At 31.7% G+C, this 23,572-nt stretch overlaps 1 protein-coding gene across 1 annotated transcript; it reads left to right on the top strand.

Annotated features, from left to right (window-relative positions):
• The first annotated feature begins 13,663 nt into the window (after positions 1–13,663).
• On the top strand, positions 13,664–19,250 carry LOC107918114 (microtubule-associated protein 70-4). Its single transcript, XM_016847632.2, has 11 exons — positions 13,664–14,242; positions 14,358–14,443; positions 15,589–15,654; positions 15,735–15,905; positions 16,029–16,199; positions 16,324–16,479; positions 16,579–16,725; positions 16,802–16,873; positions 16,963–17,478; positions 17,562–17,743; positions 18,694–19,250. Exons 1-11 carry the CDS (start codon positions 13,984–13,986, stop codon positions 18,731–18,733), a joined length of 1,866 nt encoding a protein of 621 aa, XP_016703121.1. The 5' UTR covers positions 13,664–13,983; the 3' UTR covers positions 18,734–19,250.
• The last annotated feature ends 4,322 nt before the right edge of the window (positions 19,251–23,572 follow it).

A 23,572-nucleotide genomic window follows, 5' to 3' on the forward strand; every position in this document is an offset into this window, starting at 1 on the left:
TATATATAGTTTGTATCATTTTAAAACATCATTTACAAACATTTCCCTAAATAACAAAATTTGACATCCTAGGTACATGTCATTACCAAAATGAAACATACATCACCAAGTCTTGAGATCGGGATCGACTTTGGATGCTGATTCAACGATTTGTCTTTTACCTAACTTGTGCACGGAAACAAACCGTACACTGAGTATGCACTCAGTGGTATTTCTTTAACCGAACACTTAAATGAATACAAAACATATGTAAATATATATATTCAAACTTTTCAAAATAATAAATATTAATTCAATCATTCACTTTTCAATTTATATACCATTTTAATCCAAACTTAATATCAATCAATATATTTCAATAGCCATCAACCAATCAATGATATTCAATACAATCAGTCAGTCAGTAACAATAAACCATTCAGAGATATTCAGTCGTTTAGTGCAATTGGTTACCCCTATTAACATGACTCGGACAATGACGAATACATGGATCCAGCCAACACACCAGTACGACACTTAGTGCCTCATTAGCTTTGCCGAAGTAAACAGTAACAATACGGTACTTCATACCCCATCGGATTAAACCGAAGTAACAGCAACAGTATGACACTTATAGTGCCCCATCGACTCAAGGTCGAAGTATCCCTAAACACTTCCAATCCTATGGCATGCCAACTATATTCGACTTAGCCCGATACTATTAATAGGGTCTTCAATTCACTTTCAATTTTTTCAATCAATACACATTTCAATTAATCACATATATCCATATAAATTCAATTCAATAACAATTACTAATACTTGCATTAATTACTTACCATAACATATAAACCAAATCATAACAATTAAATTCGGATTAAATACCAATTCAATTTAAATTCAATACCAATGCTCAAATATCACATAAATCATAATTTCACAAACTCACTTTCAATAATCGTACATAGTAATAATAATGTATCAAAATAATTATTGAGTTCGGTTATAGAAATACAAACCGAAATTCTCGAATCGCTGCTCGTCAACCTTCTCCTTTCGTTTTTTCTCGAAGTCTCTGGTACGATATTAGCTACGTAATTAAACAATTAAAAATTATCAATCACACAATTCCATCTATGTAACACCCCTAACCCGTATCTGCTACCAGAACAGGGTTTCAGAGCATTACTACCATTTACAAATTACTAAAAAAAATTTAAATACTTACCGATTCAATGCATCATATAAATAAATATATTACCATTCAATCAACAGTTTGACACTTGTATAAGCATCAAACAGCAACATTGTTAGTATACTTGCACATATCTCATATAAATTCAACATTGATATATCTGTTTTCTCGACATATCGCACTTGAGTTTAATAATAGTCTCAACTTACATAATTTCCTTGTATCAACATATCAAAGATAATCATATATGTACATGTCATGAAACATATCATGCTCTTACCGTTTCTTCATAAGCATATATCATTCATTTCATTATATCAATATTTCATGCTCCATCATTTCCATATATTTTATGTATATTTATTCCGGTAATAACTTATATCAAACTTAACATAAATTATATTCCATGTACTTATACTTATTTCGTTTATCTATCTTCATAATTATTTCATATAACCATTCATCATCTGATACATATTACCTGAATATCAATTGTTCAACAGATGTTAGAGCGTCTCCCATCCACGGTCTTATTTATCTTTGACATGATGCCATAGTGTCTTTCAACTATGGTCTTACTCATTTTCTGTCATGTTGCCATGGTATCTTTCAACCATGGTCTTGTTCATTTCATATCACGTTGCCATGGTATCTTTCAACCATGGTCTTACACATTTCATATCAGGCTGCCATGGTATCTTTCAACCATGGTCTTACACATTTCATATCAGGTTGCCATGGTATCTTTCAACCCTGGTATCTTTCAACCCTGGTCTTACACATTTCATATCAGGCTGCATTGGTATCTTTCAACCATGGTCTTACACATTTCATATCAGAGAGCACACTCCCGCGAACCTCATCCTTACAGTGGGATTACCAGTCCAGGCTAAATCCCCTGCAACGACAATTACTCTAATGAGCTTGGATCTGAATTACCAGTCCAGGCTAAATTTAGACCCTAATTCGGATTACCCGTCCTGGCTAAATCCATTTTACACGTATTCTTTGGGAGGACAATATCAGAATAGGATCACCCGTCCGGGCTAGATCCTTTTTACCGTCAATTCCTTTTCAGAGATCCATCGAATTTTCCTTTCATTCAACTGGGATTTATTTTCAATTTATATCGAGTATTATCAATATTTCATCACATATCATGAATTGAACATTCAAATCATATTTTCATCACATAACTACATATTTCAAGTATTTAAAATACAATTCAAGTTACACAAACTTACCTCATTGCTTGTTTGTGTTTATAATTTCATTAATCCAATATCTTTTCTTTTCCACGATCAAGTCTCATATTTGAGTCGTCCGGATCATTATAAATAAATTTGATCATCATTTTCATTCATTTCATCTTCTAATGCATTTAATTAATGCTCTAGGCAAAATTACCATTTTGCCCCTAAACTTTTAATTAATGATGATTTCGTCCTTAGGGTCAGGAAAATAAAATTCTTGCAATTTAATCCTTATTTCCAGCTATTATTCTCATATATATTGATAACAGTCCATGAATTCTATAAAATATCAGAATTTTCCATAATTTCAACACTTTTCAATTTATTCCCTAAAACATGTTTTCCCCCAATCTTGAACTAAATTAATAATTTCATTCAATTTTTAATTTAAATAATAAAATAATCCATTTCATACAATTTGGTCATTTCTAAAATTTTTACAAAATTACCCATAAAGTTTTACTTTTATTCAATTTAGTCCCTAAGCCTAAAATATGCAAATTAGCCATGCTTAATGAATATTCATATATGTTTTCCTCCTCCTCCTCTCCATTCCATATCCTTGATGTATGTAGCACACTTGTAAGTAACATTATCTATAATCTTTATTATTTACTTTTATGAATATTCAAGCTATCCATCTGTGTCATAGTCACTAAATTATTTATATCTGGAGCTATAGGACTCCAAATTAAGATCCGCTAATTTTCCCTGAAGCTAGACTCATATATATTCTTACCATAAAATTTTCAGAATTTTTGGTTTAGTCAATAAGTACAGTTTATTCTTTAAAGTTACCCCTATTCTGCTGTCTGACAGTTGTGACCCTTCTTCACTAAAAATTAATTATCTCCTTGTACAGAATTCAAATGATGTTCATATTTGTTTCTATTGAAAATAGACTCATTCAGTATTCTAAACATATAAATTTAAGCCCCTAATTATTTTTATCCAATTTTTTTTATGATTTTACAAATTCAGAACAGGGGAACCCAAAATCATTCTGACCTTGTCTCACAAAATTCATCATATCTCATGATTTAGAATTCCATTGCTTACATAATTTATTCTATAAGAAATTAGACTTAATAAGCTTTAATTTAATATTTTATTCATCCTATAATTAGATTTCTACAATTTTTTTATGATTTTTCAAAGTTAGACTACTGCTGCTGTCCAAAACTGTTTTAGTACAAGATATTAATTACCATGTTATAACATCCTTATTTTCTTTTTCTACACCATTTCTCATCACTTTCTCTTATTTTTTCTTCACTAACATATCAAGAACATAGGACATTATGTAAGAAAACTCTACTATAACATTATTTCCATGCTTTATCAATAATAACAAACTTAAAAACATATTGAAATCTTGATGTACTTATCTTTTCTTATTGACTTTAATCTTTAACTTGATTTTTCTCTCTCCTCCAGCTTCGATTTCTTGAATCCAACTTGATATTCTTGCTCCCCATCATCTCCTTGCTATCTTTCTCTCTTGATGGCTATGGAAATTCTTTCAATTTTTAGGTGAAAATAATAAATTTTTGGTGGAAGGACTAAATTGTAAAGAAAGCAAACTTCTTTTCTTCTTCTTATCTTACGTTAGTTTGCATGGGAAAGGAAATATGTTGATAATTCTTCATCTTTCCTTCCTTTTATACTAAATAAATAATAATATAATAATAAACATCTCATAAAATATTAATAAAATAATATTTATCTAATTAATTAATTTAAAATATCATCAACATAATCATTACATTCTAGAATTCTCTTTCTTACTAATTAACCATTTTGCCCTTCATGATCTTTTAGAATTCCATCCTTGAGTCATCACTTAATTTGGTAAAATTACGATTTAGTCCCTCATAATTTTTTTACCTATTCAATTTGGTCATAATTCATCAATTTTTCTTAGTTTCTAGATCATTCCACCCTTAAAATATTTGCATCATTAGTCCTTCAATTTTTTTATATTTACACTTCAACCCCTTAACTTTTGAGTATTTACTCTTGTGCAACAAGACTTTTCTCATCTTTACAATTTAGTCATTTCTTGAATTAATATATCATAATATACTTCTCCATATTGACATCACTCAAAAATTCCCTTTTTGTCACTTTATTTCCTTATTTTACTATATCACGGATAATATTTTACTGTAAAAATTTTCAGGGTATTACAATCTAATATTTCTTTTTATACATAAATTTTATCTAAGTTCCAATTTAATCCCAAAATCAATACTAATTTTTATTTTACTAAAACTATTCCATATTCTCGTTAAATTTCTTCTATAAACTCATTTTAACTCTTCAATTTCACCATAAATCCCTAATTTTGAAATTCTTTCAATTCAGTCCCTACTATTCAAAACTTACACTTTATTTTACAATTTAATCCTTTACTAACTTCTAACTTGAAATTCAATTAATTTAACCCCTAATTCATCAATTAATTCAACATAACTCATGTCTAAAAATCTATCAGCTAACAAAATTTCAACATAAACCATGACATATTTTGTTCTAGGTTTCTAAAAACTCAAAAATTATAAGAAAATGACTTAATTTGACTTACCAATTTGAAATTAAACCTTGAAAACCCTAAATTTCTTCTTTTCTTTTCTTTCTGTTTCGTCCCCTATTCTGTTTCTATTTCCTTTCTTTTATTTCTTTAGTTTATATATAATATAATATAATATAATATAATTAAAACATAAAATATCTTTATTATATAATAATATAATAATATATTAAACATAAAAATCTTAGAATTTCCTCACGATAAACGGCTTCAATTTATACTTTTGGTATACTTGCCCTTTTAGTCCTTTTTATTTTCTTTTAATCTATAATTCAACTTTTAGCCTTTATTCAATTTAGTCATTTTTATTAATTACTCATAATTAAGTCAAATTCACCTATTTAAAACCTAATTAAACACACAACTAGCTTCGTAAATATTTTTAATAAATATTTACGAAACTATTTTTCAAAAACGGAGACCCGAAAATATACTTTTTCGATACCCTTAAATTTCGGGTCGTTACATTTCTCCCCCTTAATAAATTTCGTCCTCGAAATTTTCCTAAAAAAAGGTGGGGATACTGTACTCTCATCGTTTCTTCCAGTTCCCAAGTCACTTCTTCTACATTATGATTTCTCCATAAAACTTTCATTAGAGGAACCTTTTTATTTCTTAATTCTTTCACTTTTCGTACTAATATCTGAACCGACTCTTCTTCATAAGTTAAATCAGATCAAATTTCAATGTCTTCAGTGGGAATAACATGTGGAGGATTCGATCTATATCTCCGAAGCATCGAAACATGAAAAACATCGTGAATCTTCTGTAACTCTAAAGGCAAAGCTAATCGGTAGGCAACCGGTCCAATTCTTTCCACTAGTTCATACAGCCTAATAAAACGTGGACTCAATTTACTTTTCCGACCAAATCTCAAGACTTTCTTCCACAGGGAAACTTTAAGAAATCCTTGTCCCCGACTAAATTGTCAATGTCTCAACGTTTTAAATCTGCATATGATTTCTACCTGTCAAAAGCTGTCTTCAGTCTTTCTCGAATCTTCTTAACAGTTTCTTTTGTTTCTTGAATCAATTCTGGTCCAATCACCTTCCTCTCATTCAATTCTGTCCAACACGCTGGTAACTGACATCTTCGACCATATAAAGCTTTATATGGTGCCATTTGAATACTTGATTGAAAACTATTATTGTATACAAATTTAGCTAACGGTAGATAACGTTCCCAACCTGATTCAAAATCAATAATACAAGCTCAAAGCATATCTTCTAAAATCTGGATAACTCGTTCTGGTTGTCCATCGGTCTGTGGATAAAAAGCTGTGCTAAAATTAAGTCGAGTACCAAGAGATTCATACAGTTGCCTCCAAAATCTAGATGTAAACCGTGGATCCCGGTTAGAGATTATCGATACAGCAATCTCACGATTTTCCGGATGTATGTTTCCACAAGTTTTTGAAGTGACCAGTCAGTTCTAACAACTATGAAATGAGACGATTTAGTAAGCCGATCAAAAATTACCCAAATAGTATTTTTCTTACTTGCTGACAATGGCAATCCTATTACAAAATCCATCGTAATACAATCCCATTTCCATTCAGGAATATTAATAGGATGAAGTAGTCCCGTCGGAACCTGATGTTCGGTTTTAACTCATTGACAAGTAAAACATTTAGCCACATACTCCACTATATCTTTCTTCATACCTGGTCACCAGTAAGACTCTCGTATTACAGTACATTTTTGTTCCCCCCAAATGTATTGCAAAAAGACTGTCATGTGCCTCATGAAGTATTGACTCTTTCAGGTCTGAAACAGCTGGAACACAAATCTGATTACGAAATCTCAGACAATCATACTCATCAATGCTGAAATTTTCTACCATATCGTTTTGAACCATCTTTCTTTCATCTTACTATCTTCCAACTATGCTAACTTAATTTGATCAAACATCACTGGTTTAACTCTCAATTCAGCTAACAGGCTTCCATCGTCATTGATACTGAGCTGTGCAAACATTGCTCGTAATTCACTCGCTTCTTTTCTACTTAATGCATCAACCACAACATTTGCCTTCCCCGGATGATAATCAATCACACAGTCATAATATTTCAGAAGTTCTATCCATCGACGCTGTCTCAAATTTAATTCTTTCTGCGATAAAAGATACTTAAGACTTTTATAATCAGTATAAATGTAGCATTTTCACCATACAAATAATGTCTTTATATCTTCAAAGCAAAAATCACAGCTACTAGTTCCAAATCATGTGTCGGATAGTTACGTTCATGTGGTTTCAATTGCCGAGAAGCATGAGCTATTACCTTCCCATTTTGCATCAGAACACACCCAAGTCCATTTAAGGAAGTATTACGATATACAACAAAATCTTTTCCCAATTCTGGTAAAGTCAAAATAGGTGCCTCAGTCAACATTTACTTCAATTTCTCAAAGCTTTCTTGGCACTGATCATCCCAAACAAATGGAACATTTTTTTTGCAACAACTTTGTCACCGGTAAGGCTATCTTTGAAAATCCATTCACAAACCTTTGATAATACCCATCCAGTCCTAGAAAACTAAGTACCTCTAACACTTTTTGGGAGCTTTTCCACTAAACAATTGCATCAATCTTCTTTGGATCAACTCTAATTCCATCTGCTGTTACCACGTAACCAAGAAATACAACCTCTGATAACCAAAATTCACATTTACTTAATTTCCCATACAATTGCTTATCCCGTAATATTTGCAAAATAATTCGGAGATGTTGCTCATGTTCAGATCCAGACTTTGAATAAACTAAAATATCATCAATAAAAACTACCATGAGTTGATCCAAATACGGCTGAAGCAGCTGGGGCATTTGTTTATCCGAATGGCATCACTAAGAATTCATAATGACCATACCTCGTACGAAATGTTGTCTCCGATACATCACTTTCTTTTACCTTTACCTGGTAGTAACCCGATCTCAAATCAATCTTTGAAAACACAGAAGCTCCTTTCAACTGATCAAATAAATCGTCAATACTAGGTAATGGATATTTATTCTTAATTGTTACCTTGTTCAGTTGCCTATAATCAATACACAATCGCATTGAACCATATTTCTTTTTAACAAATAAAACTGAAGCTCCCTAAAGCGAAGTACTCGGATGTATAAAACCACGATCCAACAAATCTTGCAACTGCACCTTTAATTCTTTCAACTCTGTAGGTGACTTACGATACGAAGGTATTGACACTAGAGCTTTACCCGGGTAAACTTCAATTACGAACTCAACCTCTCGGTCAGGTGGTAATCCAGTAATTCTTCAGGAAAAACATCAGGAAATTCACAAACTATCCAAATTTTACTACATTGACTTTTAACTGCATCTGAATTAATAACATATGTCAGAAAAGCTGTACACCCCTGATAAAAAAGTTTATTAGCTTGAATTGCCGAAATAATACGGTTTGACCTACTAGTTCGAACAGCATTTACTTCAATCTGATCACCACTTTCATTCTGAACAGTGAACTTCTTTTTACAGCAGTCTAAAATTACCCCATGTTCCGATAACCAATCCATGCCCAATATAATATCAAAATCACCAAATGGCATAATCAACAAATCAACAGAAAAGATTTTATCCTGAATCATTAACGGACATCTTCGACATATTCGATTCACTAACATAGTTTGCCTCAAAGGACTAGATACCTCTATTGTTACTCTAGACATTTCAGGTTTTAAATTTCTCGACTCAACCAGTTTTGTATTAACATATGAATGTGATGATCTCGGATCTATTAAAGTATAAACAGGTTCTAAGTGCAATAAAAATATACCTGTCGCCACATTGTGTGCATCAACTTCTTCACGAGCTCTTACTACATATGCTCGAGCCGAGACTCTAGCTTCTGATTGTTGAGTGGCAACTTCACTTGTTCTTCTAGCACCTTCTCTATTAACTAATCCGCCTTTGCCCGACTCTCGACCTCTGGAAGCAGATTCAAATCTCTGTGATACCATTGGTGTTGCTTTATTAATCTTTGGACAGTCTTTTACAAAATGATCGGTGGATCCGCAACGAAAACATCCTCAAATTAATTTCCAACACTCTCCCCGATGTTTATTTCCACAGTATTGACATTCTGGAATTTCAGTATTCCGAGTTGGCCCTTTGATGCTACTAGTGGAAACTATCGTCTGCCTACCACGATTTCTGTCACTTTTTATCTGATCTAGAACCAAATCTCCAACTGCCACGAAATTCTTTTGATCTCTTAGGTTGTGGATTAGAGCTTGTAGTTCCAGGATGTTTTCCAAGTGAACGAAAAGTTCCAGGCTTTTTATCTAATCCCAACACTTGTTCAACCATTTTGGCTCTCTCAATTAAATCTGCAAATTTAGTAATTTAGAGAGATACCAATTGTAGTCATAATTCATCACGCAATCCTCGCAGAAATTTTTTGCACTTGTCAACTTCAGTCGGTACAAATTCAGTTGCACATCTACTCAGCCTAAAAAATTCTCATTCATAATCTATTACAAACATGTCGCCTTGTTTCAGCATTAAGAACTCATGTTTCCTATCTTCCATATATAATTCTCCCAAATATTTCTTTTGAAATTCTCTTAGAAAGAATTCCTAATTTATCTGTTCTTCTGATACATGTTGAGTTACCAATTCCCACCATACGTACGCTTCTCCTTGTAACAAAGATACGGCACACAATAAACTTTCCTAAGGGGTGCATGTTGTTTCAGAATCCTTTTTATAGCCTCTATTCAGTTTTCAGCTAAAGACAATTCACAATTAATTCAAAATAAATGACGTACATATCTTGATTTAATCATAAAGTCCTTATAATGGACCATCGAGGTCCAAATTACATGTTAGAATCGAATCGGGACTTGTTCGGGTATTTTTTTTTGAACTCAATATAACCCCTTTATAAATAGCTAACCCTCTCTACAAGTTTCAAATTGAGACCAATCCAAAACAAATCATTATTCAAACCAATTTCTATATTTATAGCACTATTACTTCAAAACTACCTATTTCATACTCATATGTTTTTAAACTTAAACATGCCATTCATATTTTCAGGAATATATATATATAGTTTGTATCATTTTAAAACACCATTTACAAATATTTCCCAAAATAACAAAATTTGACATCCTAGGTACATGCCATTACCAAAATGAAACATACATCACCAAGTCTTGAGATCGGGATCGGCTTTGGATGTTGATTCAACGATTTGTCTTTTACCTAAACTGCGCATGGAAACAAACCGTACACGGAGTATGCACTCAGTGGTATTTCTTTAACAAAACACTTAAATGAATACAAAACATATGTAAATATATATATTCAAACTTTTCAAAATAATAAATATTCAATCATTCACTTTTCAATTTATATACCATTTTAATCCAAACTTAATATTAGTCAATATATTTTAGTAGCCATCAACCAATCAATGATATTCAATGCAATCAATCAGTCAGTAACAATAAACCATTTAGAAATATTTAGTCGTTTAGTGCAATTGGTTACCCCTATTCACATGACTCGGACAATGACGGATACACAGATCCAACCAAGACACCAGTACGGCACTTAGTGCCTCATCGATTTTGCCGAAGTAAACAGTAACAGTACGATACTCAATACCTCATCGGATTATATCGAAGTAACAGTAACAGAACGACACTTATAGTGCCTCATCGACTCAAGGTCTAAGTATCCCTGAACGCTTCCAATCCTATGGCATGCCAACTATATCCGACTTAGCCCGATACTGTTAATAGGGTATTCAATTCACTTTCAATTTTTTTAACCAATACACATTTCAATTAATCACATATATCCATATAAATCCAATTCAATAACAATTACTAATACTTACCTTAATTACTTACAATAACATATAAACCAAATTATAACAATTAAATTCGGATTAAATACCAATTCAATTTAAATTCAATACTAATGCTCAAATATCACATAAATCATAATTTCACGCACACTCAATTTCAATAATCGTACATAGTAATAATAATGTATCAAAATAATTATTGAGTTCGGTTATAGAAATACAAACCGAAATTCTCGAATCACTGCTCGTCAACCTTCTCCTTTCCTTTCTTTGTCGAAGTCTCTGGTACGATATTAGCTACGTAATTAAACAATTAAAAATCATCAATCACACAATTCCATCTAATATTTATTTCATTTTATATATAAATTTGATCTAAGTTCCAATTTAATCCCAAAATCAATTCAAATTTTTATTTTACTAAAACTATTCTATATTCTCATTAAATTTCTTCTATAAACTCATTTTAACTCTTCAATTTCACCATAAATCCCTAATTTTGAAATTCTTTCAATTCAGTTCCTACTATTCAAAACTTACACTTTATTTTACAATTTAATCCTTTACTAACTTCTAACTTGAAATTCAATTAATTTAACCCCTAATTCATCAATTAATTCAATATAACTCATGTCTAAAAATCTATCAGCTAACAAAATTTCAACATAAACCATAACATATTTTGTTCTAGGTTTCTAAAAACTCAAAAATTATAAGAAAAGAACTTAATTTAACTTACCAATTTAAAATTGAACCTTGAAAACCCTAAATTTATTCTTTTCTTTCTGTTTCGTCCCCATTTCTGTTTCTATTCCTTTCTTTTATTTCTTTAGTTTATATATAATATAACATAATATAACATAATATAATATAATATAATTAAAACATAAAATATTTTTATTATATAATAATATAATAATATATTAAACATAAAAATCTTAGATTTTCCTCTCATAAACCGCCTCAATTTATACTTTTGGTATAATTTCCTTTTAGTCCTTTTTATTTTCTTTTAATCTATAATTCAACTTTTACCCTTTATTTAATTTAGTCTTTTTTATTAATTACTCATAATTAAGTCAAATTCACCTATTTAGAACCTAATTAAACACACAACTAGCTTCGTAAATATTTATTAACCTTTCTAAAACGGAGACCCGAAAATATACTTTTCCGATACCCTTAAATTTCGGGTCGTTACATGTACAAATAGTACAGGACTCGTAACCGAATCTAACTAAATAAATTTAATTGCCATTGTTTAGGTTCAAACTAAAATTCCAAAATTCGAGAGTTATAGGGACTAAATTGATCAAATTAAAGTACATGGATTAAATCCATAACTTTCACAAAATATAGGGACTAATAGCAAAATTTAACCTACTATCAAATTGTGTTTAATTTTTTTATACAAATAGAAATAGTTCAACATTAATATAGATTTGAATATATTGTTATAACTTCTGTTAAAGCCCTAGATAGGTGGATGGCATAGGATACAATTAGCAATGCTGCATTATTATATTTGTATGGGTTGCACTTTGTTCCTTAGAGGGTTGGTTATATCGGCACTTGGTGCCTCACACAAGTTAGCATGTTTTAAATGGTAAAAATTTCTAAGAGTAATAGACTAAAAAGAAGGATTGATAATAGAAAATAAATTGGAAAGACTATATTCAAGGAAATTGTAAAATATTCTACTGGTAACAAAACATATTCTTAAAAGAATCTTATAGTAATTTATAATGATTTTTTATATGTTAATAAATGAATTTATTTAGAAGTGCATGATGTAAGATAATTATAAAAATAATATAAACAAGAAGAAAGCAGAATGCATAAATTATTTTTTTCAAAATTTAAGTTAAAGTTGAAGTTCAAGAAGCGTGATTGTTGAAAGGAGTTGCATCAATCTTATAATATTCCTCACCCGTATTGGTGATTGGCATGGACAAATAATTTAATACTAACAAAATGTTTGAACTTTACAAAATTAAAGGTTTCGTATCAAAATTTTAATTTACCTTTTCAAGTGAGGATTTATTCTAATAATATTAAAAATGAAATATTGTATAGTAATATGTATCCACATAAACAAAATTTTATTGTTGAATATGTATGTGAATCTCATTAATCAAAATTGATGAAATTTTTATCCAAAACTAGGGCTACCTATCCAGGCAACGGGTCTACCATTGGGCCCTGGCCCTTTTAGCAACCCTACGAGAATTGCACTTTGCTTATCCTAACTAAAACGTCCTTATTAAGTCAGTGAAGCCTTAATAATGTTCTAATTATCAATTTCATTTTATAAAAAATTAAAGAAATTAATTTCTTTACTTTAATTTATCAAAATTTCAAGACGAAGAAAAAAGGAAAAATTAATCAAATTGTGTAACACCATTACATTTTATTATTAAATCACCAACTTAATAATTTATACGTAAAGCATTAGCAAAAAATCAAGAAATATGCTACCAATTAACAAAATATAGTAGTAGTTCAAATGTTCACTAGCAGTTGGATTAACCCTTTTGTTTTTGTAAATTATAAGTTCTAATAAATTAAGATAGAAGGACTAAAATTTTAGTTTTCAAGAAATAGAATGATGAAATTTAAAATTAGACCTTTTAGATTTGGATTAAGTGTTAATTTTTTACTTACATCACTGACTTAGTTGACCGGTAAACCAAACCAAAGCCTGTTTTCCATTTTCCTTTCCCCACTAATCTGTAGAAATTACAGCGCCATAAAATGATCAATGATTAATCAATTAATTAAAGTGATTAGATTGGATTAGCCGTGGCTAATCACTCTTGCTTTCTCTCTCCTCACTCTGTCACTGTAACCAGATTTAAATCCACATTCTAGTGCGAGAAAGATGATAATAATAATAAGTATCATTGTTCTCTCTCTCTCTCTCTCTCTCTCTCGCTTGATTTTTTTTTTCTATATTCGAAAATCTGTTCAACAGCTGTATTTCAACTGATTTGGAAACATTAGCATTTGGATCCACTTCAAGTTTTAGATGTGAAGCAAATCTCTCTCTTTGGATAGAGTCATTTTTTTTTCTTCCGTTTGCATTTTGTGCTGGAAGAAGTGGTGAGAGGAAGGATTTGGATCGGAGATGGCGGAGATTTCCCGCGAAGCAGCGGAGATAGGGAGCAATGGAAGGAGTGATTCGCCGGTGAGGATGTCGTTGACCACGGCGGTAGTAGCTCCGCCGTTGGCGGTGTCGGCTTCGTTCAAGGAGAGTGGATGGAAAGGTTCGTCGAGGAGGAAAGTTGTTAGACCTAGCTTCGATGCGGATAATGAGTTCATTACGTTGCTTCACGGGTCGGATCCGGTGAAAGTTGAGCTTAATCGGCTGGAGAATGAAGTTAGAGGTTAGGAATGTGGCTCGATCCAGTTGTTTTTCTGCCTTGATTGGTCCAATGTAGCTACTTTTTAGATTAAAGTTAACTGTATTTTATTTATTTATTTTGTTGGATTGGGTTACAGATAAAGATAGAGAACTGGGAGAAGCACAAGCAGAAATTAAGGCATTGAGGATGTCTGAAAGACAAAGAGAAAAGGCTGTTGAAGAGGTTGATTAAAACTATTATTTTATTTTGAAAAAATTGGGTTTTAATTTATTTTAGAAATTAATACTCTAGCAATACCGGTTGTTAAAGTAGTAATTTATTTTGAGAGTTCTGTAATTTGCTAATATCTTGTTGATTTATGTCTGACCTTAGCTGAACTCCACTGTTTCTTTTTCCTCCGCATTAATAATGTTTGATTTTTGGTGAAGAAGTACGTTTCGTTTGAAGTTTAGAGATGGTACTGTTAAAAGAAAAATAAATTGATGGAAGATGGAGCTGTTTGTATCCGAAGAGTAGATCCTGTAAATTTATATGTAAATTGCTATTTCTGCCTGCATCATCATTGCTGATAGTGAAACTATGTTCCCTCTGATGGTTGGAATGTTGGTTTCCTGACCTTCGGGATATAATTTGGTTAAATATAATATAGATGTAACTGTTATGTCAGAGTCATGTTGGGTGGAATTTTCATCATTTTTACTTGTTGCTTGGTAACTCTTTAAAGTTCAGTGATGGGCTGTCTCATCTAACAGAATGAATCCTTTTTTGGTGCTTTATCCAATTTCATTTTCAGGTTGCCTTGTAGCATCTGTATGTGTTTATTTTAAATTGTAGATTATGGCAAATTAATTTCAATGCTTTGCAATTGTTCGGTTGCTTGGGTCCTGTCCGCTAAACTTGTTGGCTCGTCATTGTTAAAGCTGTCACAAGATTTCATGTCTACCTGTAATCTAGAACTTGTCTCATCATAGTTTTCCTGTTAGATTAGATGTTCTTCCTCCATTATCTTTCTATATTCATATGCTTAATTATCTAATGGGGTTAATAGTATTATTCCGTGTCATGATTGTTTTGATGGTTAATTGCCCTCTTTGTTTTATTTCTTACTATATCTGTATATACAATCACTCGCTAATCTTGTGAGGAAAAGTTGTGCTTTTATGTAATATGGGCTCTTCTAAACTTGCCAATACTCTTGCATCTTAGTTTATGAACCTTTTGTAGCCATTCAATATATAAAATTAACTCATGACTGTTGCAGTGTTGGACCTGTATGAAATGTGATTTTATGTTGATTTGGAGTTCTTGTGACAATTTTTTTATGATTGAGATGGATTCTGACTTTGTATTTTCCTTTTGCATCATAGCTCACTGATGAGCTCTCAAGAATGGAGGAGAAGCTTAAATTGGCAGAATCTCTTCTTGAAAGCAAGGTATTCCTTGAAGGTTTATTCTATTGTTATGATTTTTAGTTGTTGTGTTGCTATGTTTAGTTAATAAACATGTTTTGCAGAACCTTGAAATCAAGAAAATAAATGATGAGAAGAAGGCATCCATGGCTGCTCAGTTTGCAGCTGAGGCCACTTTGCGAAGGGTTCATGCCGCTCAAAAGGATGATGATATGCCTCCAATTGAAGCCATTCTTGCACCCTTGGAAGCTGAGCTGAAGCTTTCTCGGCAAGAGGTATTTCTTGAGCTCCTGAACTATTGGTTCTGTCACATTAAGAGAATTAGAGACTGTTTATACCTTATATTTGATGGATATCTTCTTACTGATTAGTTTTTTTTTTTTTGGTTCTCTTTGCAGATTGCAAAACTTCAAGATGATAACAAGGCCCTTGATCGTCTAACTAAATCAAAAGAAGCAGCTTTACTTGAAGCTGAAAGGACTGTACAAGTTGCGTTGGCCAAAGCATCCATGGTGGATGACCTCCAAAACAAAAATCAGGAGTTGATGAAGCAGATAGAAATTTGCCAGGTATTCCAATCATTCTTGGCATATCCTTTTTTAATGTGCATCAGGAGTTGAGGCAAATATTTTTTTGCATAATCTGTAAACTATATATGAAGAAAGTCACATATCCATAACTTGTATATGGTAGGAAGAGAACAAAATTTTGGACAAAATGCATCGCCAAAAGGTTGCGGAGGTTGAGAAGCTTACACAAACAGTAAGGGAGCTGGAAGAGGCTGTTCTTGCTGGCGGTGCTGCTGCAAATGCTGTTAGGGATTACCAGCGGAAAGTTCAGGAGATGAATGTAATGTGTCCAGCATTTAACCGTCCAAGTTTGCCCGAATTCTTTTTTGCTGATATAATCTTAAAGCTCTTCTGAAATGAATGTTTCTCTGTTCCTTAGGAGGAAAGAAAAACTCTTGATCGAGAGCTAGCACGTGCAAAAGTAACTGCTAATAGGGTTGCCACAGTTGTAGCAAATGAGTGGAAAGATTCTAATGACAAAGTGATGCCTGTAAAACAATGGCTGGAAGAACGAAGATTCTTGCAGGTTCTTGTAAATCATTTCTCCTTTTGAGTCATTTGAATTAATACTTTCTACTCATTGTGGACTTTATTTCTTCCAGGGAGAAATGCAGCAACTTCGGGACAAGCTTGCTATAAGTGAGCGTACGGCAAAATCTGAAGCTCAGTTGAAAGTAATAATCTGATTGTGACAATTAGTATTCTATTCTCTATGTTGATACTGCTGCTTTTGAAATAAGAACCTTATTTATTTATTTTCCAGGAGAAATATCAATTGCGTCTTAGAGTTCTAGAAGAGAGCTTGAGAGGATCTTCTAATAGTGTTAGTCGCAGTACATCAGATGGAAGAAGCATGAGCAATGGGCCTTCTAGGCGTCAGTCTCTTGGTGGAGCTGATAGCTTCTCAAAACTTGCATCCAATGGGTTTTTACCCAAGAGATCTCCGAGCTTTCAACTGAGATCCTCTTTGTCTTCTAGTACAGTGTTGAAGCATGCTAAAGGAACATCAAAGTCATTTGATGGAGGCACAAGATCATTAGACAGAGCTAAAACGCTTTTTAATGGGTCAGGCTCAAATATTTCATTCAATCAGCCTTCTGAAGGAGCCAAGGAGGGTGAAGCACCAAGTACTGCAATTCCTGATGATTTCCAGCCAGTTGACAAAGAGGATAATGTTCCAGGAGTATTGTATGATTTGTTGCAGAAAGAGGTCATAGCTTTGAGGAAAGCAGGTCACGAGAAAGATCAAAGTCTCAAGGATAAGGATGATGCAATTGAGGTTGATACTTTGTACTTTCAAGTCGATGTCATTTTGTTTTATTGTTCTGGATAAAATGCTCTAGTAATCCTAGTACTTTTCAGATGCTTGCTAAGAAGGTAGAAACATTGACTAAGGCAATGGAAGTTGAGGCTAAAAAGATGAGAAGAGAAGTGGCTGCCATGGAGAAAGAGGTTTCTGCCATGCGTGTGGAGAAAGAACATGAGAATAGGGCCAAGCGGTTTGGTAACTCCAAGGGATCTGCTGCTCAGCTGCTTACTGGAAGGTGCTTTTGTTTTATACGACTGTTTAGATTTTATTGTCACTGATCTGTTCTACTCTTCATATCTTTGCATTTTGTTTTTGCCTCAAATTTCAAAGTTCATACTTTTTTGATATTTTTGTAGTATTATGATAACTCTAAATTTACATGTGATAACATGAGATAGGTTTCTAGCAGACAAAATTACTATCTCATCCATAAACCCTTAGTAGAAGATAATGTACTTGTGACCTTGTTGGCCCATGCCCATTCTGTTACTTGCTCGGGACCAAATCAAAGTGATAGCATAAACTGTCATCTAGCACATCAGATTAATGGCTTTTAAAAAAAAATTGAAGGATGGAGCATATCTACATACTTTATCAACCTTCCTTTGATTTTCCTTTTCTGCCCTTGGAAAAAGCGATAGGGGGAGATGTGGTGAAGTTGGAAAAGCTTGAGTCATTTTTTGCTTCAGTATGTGCCAGTACAAACATGTATGTATGTATGTATGTATGTATGTATGTACGTATGTATGTATGTATGTATGTATGTATGTATGTATGTATGTATTTGCAAAATACAAATTAATCTGAAGTATAAAATTGTACTAGTGTAGTAAGTATGATTCAAGTTGATTGTTGATTTGCCTTCTCATCTATGCATTGCAAGATTTTTATATAGATTTTACTGGGGATTGTTAGGTAATTATTTTAAAGCAAACTTCCTGGTCAGAAAGCATGAAATGATTTAGTCCTTGGGTTTGTCTATCTTATGTTTGTTCACTGCAGTTTAGAGTGGAGGAGTATGCGTAGAGCAAGACATTCTATAGATTTTACCAATCATTGTACATAATCATTCTAAAGAAAACTTTCTAATTAGAGTTTAAGAATATAGTTTAATTCATTTTCATTGGTTACAGAGAGAGTTTACTTTTTGTTGATTTCAGCTAACAAGTTCTGAAATTTATGCAGAAATGCATCTCGGAGTGGGTTAACACGCAGCACTCAATGACAACAAATTTTAATTCCGGAAGCCAGAGGAGTAAATTTGCATAGGATCTCCACTCTCCAGGGTCCTTTGTTTTATTATATTTATATAATTTTAATATTTCTTTTACCTCTCCTTTGGTGAGTGAGTATAAAATTATAACCTGCATACTGATGAACCTGCGTTCACCAAAATCAGCAAAGAGAAGAAATAGTTATGCTTTCGTGTTCTGACATAGATTGCGTATTGCTATGTGTAGAGATGAGTGAAAACAAAACAGATAAAAAGGAACTACTGACTGTGGGCTAACCTTTTGTCAGGCTTCCGAGTTGCCAGTGTTTGTGCGGTTGTATAGGTAGCTCTCAACTCATCCCCCATCCTTTTCTCTTTCCTTCTATTTTTGAAGTTCATATTTGTAAGATGCAGTTAGTGTGATTTGTCTTTTGAGTTTGTTAATATTATTGTAACCATATCAGATCTTGTGTGGCTTGTGTTATTCATTAATAATAGTTGTAAGAAACAAAAGAGACTTAGAGAGAAAGTTGTGTTATATTTTTTATTTACAAGGAGTTTATACAGCTACAATTAAGATTCAAGGAAAGAAATAAACGAAATCAATCCTCAATCCTGATTCGTTCTTACAATTTTGCCTCAAAATTTGCTGTCATTTTGTTAACAACTATGTACGGTTATATGTAGCTAACACACTCCCATAGGCTCCTTATTAATTATGCCCAGTTTGTTACACACCCGGAGTAGGGATGGATTACATAGTTTGGGTAATAAAAATATTATTACATTGTTTGGTTTGGTTTGAATGAATGATATCAAGGAATATGGCAGTAATAAAGTTAAAATGGCATCATTACCCTTAAACTGCATAAATGATATTCTATACAAAATCATATTGAAAATAATTTAAAATATGTAATATTTCATATAACATTAATTTAATGTTTTAAAAATATTTTCATACTTATTTTAATATATAATATTACTTTAAAATCTTTTCTTTTCTCCTTAAGAAAATGAATATAAAACAACCCTAGAAACTTCCTTAATTCAACGGTCAGCCACCATATCTGCCGTTGTCCGCCACCATAGTCATCGCGGACCAACATTCGTTGTTTTTCAAGAGGTCATTCGTATAACAATTTTCGTTCTCTCGATTTTTCAATTAATCTTTTTTCTAAATCAACATCTAAACTACTAGAAGAATAATCCAATAAACATTCACTCACCTGATCATCTTTAATTTGCTATGTAACAACCCGTTTTTCAGTGGTGTCGGAAACAGTAGTTTTGGGGTCACCAAATTCAACGAGTAAGTTCGTAAATATTATTATTTAATATTTACGAGACAAATGTGATTTTTAAAAAGATTTTTTATTTGGTAATTTATGTTATATAAGTGATTTATTAAGTTCAGGTGATTTTAGAAGATGAGATATTGGGACCTTATTTTTATAAACCGAGCCGTAAATATTTTTATAAATATTTACGGAGTGTTATTAAGGTGGTATTAAAGTTTCGTTAAGAAATTTTAACGTTTCAATAGTTAATTAATTAACAAGAATCAAATTAAAAAAATGCATTCTCGGGACTCCGTTCCCATAAATCAGACTCATAAATATTTTTAACTAGTTGTGTAGTTAATTAAAATTCAGTTAAGTAAATTTTCTTGAATTAAAAGCAATTAAATATAAAGATTAAATTACATATAGGATGAAAGTTGAATTATATATTAAAGAAAAATTAAAGGGATTAAAGAAGGAATTATGTCATTGTCTTTAGTTGAGGCCGCATAAGTTGTAATATAATATATATATTATACTTACTTAATATGTAAGTATATATATTATATTACAATATAATAATAAAATAAATAAGCAACAAAAGAAATAGAAAAAGAAAGAAAGTCAAAACGAAAAACAGAAAGAAAAAGAAAGAAAAGGGAGAAAGAAGGAGACGAAGGGCTAATGCCTTCAAAAGTTTTCAAGTTCAATTAGTTAGTCAATTTAGTCTCCTTTTCTTATAATTTTTATGATTTTAGAATTTCGGTATTAAATACTATCCGACCCATGTCAAAATTTTAAAAATTATTGAGTTTTTAAATGTTGTTTATGTTGAATAATTTGAGTATTAGGGATTAAATTGATAGGTTTTCAAGTTAGAAATGAAAAAGGATTGAATTGTAGAATAAATTGTAAATTTTGAGTAATAGGGATAAATTATGAAAATTTCAAAATTTAGGGATTTATGTGAAAATAGGGAGTTGAATTTAGTCTAAAGTGGAATTTGCATGAAAATAAAGAATTAAATTGTGAAGAAATGAAATTAGTCTCGATTTAAGGACTAAATTGGAAATTAGGCAAATATTGAGTAAAAATTGAAATTTTTAATATGAAATTAAATTATGTTGTGTCGAAACCATTTTTTTGAAAAAAGAGTACTTTTTATTTTGAAAATAAAAGCGAACATGGGAGTCGCCACCAATCTTTTTTGTTCAGGTGTGATCGGATCACCTCGTAATTTAGTCATTTTAATAAAATGTCCTGTTTTATTAAAACAACAATTTTGGTTTATGAAATTCAAGAAAACAGGTTCGGGAGTCGATTACGTACAAGGAAGGATTAGCACCCTCGTAATGCCCAAAATTAGTACCTAATTGATTAGTTAATATCTTAATGTCGAAAATTGAAAATCCGTAAAGAATTTAAAAATACGATCCTCCCTTTTTTATTAATGTTAATTTTACAAAAAAAAATGTTTGGATAAATCAAAGTGGATGCTAAAGACCTTCTTGTCCCGAAGTAATAAAATGTCACATCCAGTACGTTAGGACAGGACGTTTTAAACCCCCGAGAATAAGCTTGTCTTTTGATCTTCAAAACTCATGCATTTTAATTTTTAAAAGGATATTCGATCATTTGAGTCAATCGAGAAAAATCGAAACCCATTACACTAGGGCACGACCTCTCAAATTTTCAAACACGAAATATTTTCTTATTTTAAAAATTTTCTTTTTCGAATAATAATGAATGTAATATTTAAAACGACGGGTATTTATAAAATTTGGGGATAATACGAGAACGGATACACATGCTCAAATACGATTTATGACGTGGTTTTGATAATATAAAGTGGTAATATGGACAATGATACTATGTGGTATGAATGTGAAGTAGCTATATTTTGTATAACAAATAAATGGGTAAATATTGTGGCAGTGATGATGGGAGTATAGCAATAATAGAAATATCAATTTAAGGAATCAATAAGATGAATAAAGTAATTTGAAATAACAATGAAAATAACTAGTGTTTAGTGAAAATGAAAGAATAATAAACAACAAATAACATCGAATTTAGACATTTTTTAAAAAAATAAAAGAAAAAAAATAAGTCGGTAAAACAAATATAAATAACATCTAACTTAAGTATTTAAAATATCAATAGATAAATAAAATAGATGTACATAATAGTGAAATGAATAAATTGATAAATTGATAAAACATTTATAGATAATATTAAATTTATGTTTAAAGGACAGAATAATAATAAGCAAATAAGTCAATAAATGTAATAAATTTAGGTAATACTAAATTCAGGTACACATAAATAATATTAACTTAGAATAATAAATAAAACAAATATAAGTGATATGGATCACAAATAAAAAGGCGAGGTAATAATAATAAACAGGAAAATAAATAATAATAATAAAGTAATAAAATAAAATAAAATGAAATAAAAAATCATTAAAAGGTTGAACTAAGTAAATAAAGGGTTTAATTGAAATTTAAACGAAATTAGAGGGTATAAATTGCAAATAATAAAAAATTGACAAGGACCAGAATATAATGCGCTAAAAAAGGGAGGAACCAGATGGGAAATTATTCCCAGTCCTTATGCACGCTTTAATCAGGGGGATCATAATGAAATAAAAATAAAATTGTCGGGTAAATTTAAAAAGAAAAAGAAAACAAAATGGGATCAAATTGAAGAAACTAAAAAGGCAGAAGGGCTGGTCATATAAATATCCCTTTTAAGGAAGAAACACGTAGATCTTGTCCACCAGCGGGTCAGGTCTTCAGATCCCCCCCAAGTGACGTCGTTTTGGGTGTTTTAGGGGGTGCCAAAACACACCGTTTTGCTCCACTATATAAGTTTTTTTTTACTTAATTTCTCTTCTTTTCAAAAAAAAAGGTTAAACCTTTCACCTCTCTCTCTCTCTCTTAGCCTTCCTACCCCAGTTTGGGATCGATTGCAGAACCACCGTGACGGCCGTTGGTCGTCGGTGACGGCGCCGCCATACAAGGTCATCGGAGGCCTAAAAAATCCAACTTTTAACCCTATTTTTTTTTCTTTTTTTATAAAAGAGTTTTAAATCTCCATGCAAAAACCTAGAAAAGAAAAAAAAAGAACGAGAAAGATTCGACTTTGGCCCTTTGACTTCTCGAGTTCGCTTTTCGAAGCCCGATCTAAACCCTAAAGGGTTTTCGTGGCTTTCACGAACGAAGGGGTCCTCCGACAATGGCGTGACATGGAGAAGCCATAAGTTTTTGTTTGATGTTTTTTAGTTACAAAAAAAAATAAAAAAAATAGAATAGATAACAGAGAACAAATCACCTCTTTTTTGAACTTTTAGTTTTTTTTATTAATATCTCTCTGTGTATTCGATCTCCCTCCCCTTACAAACTTTTGTTGCGGCCTTATATAGCTGATTTACAAGTTGCTATCACTGCTCTATTTTTGTTGTTTCTCTACTGTTGTTGCTTTTTCTGCTTTTGGTACTTTGCTGCCTTTTTTGTTCTATTTATGTTTCTTCTTTTCTTGCAGGCAAGGTCAACTAGGCATGAAC

The sequence above is a fragment of the Gossypium hirsutum genome, chromosome A12, assembly GCF_007990345.1.
Source record: "Gossypium hirsutum isolate 1008001.06 chromosome A12, Gossypium_hirsutum_v2.1, whole genome shotgun sequence".
NCBI lineage: Eukaryota > Viridiplantae > Streptophyta > Magnoliopsida > Malvales > Malvaceae > Gossypium > Gossypium hirsutum.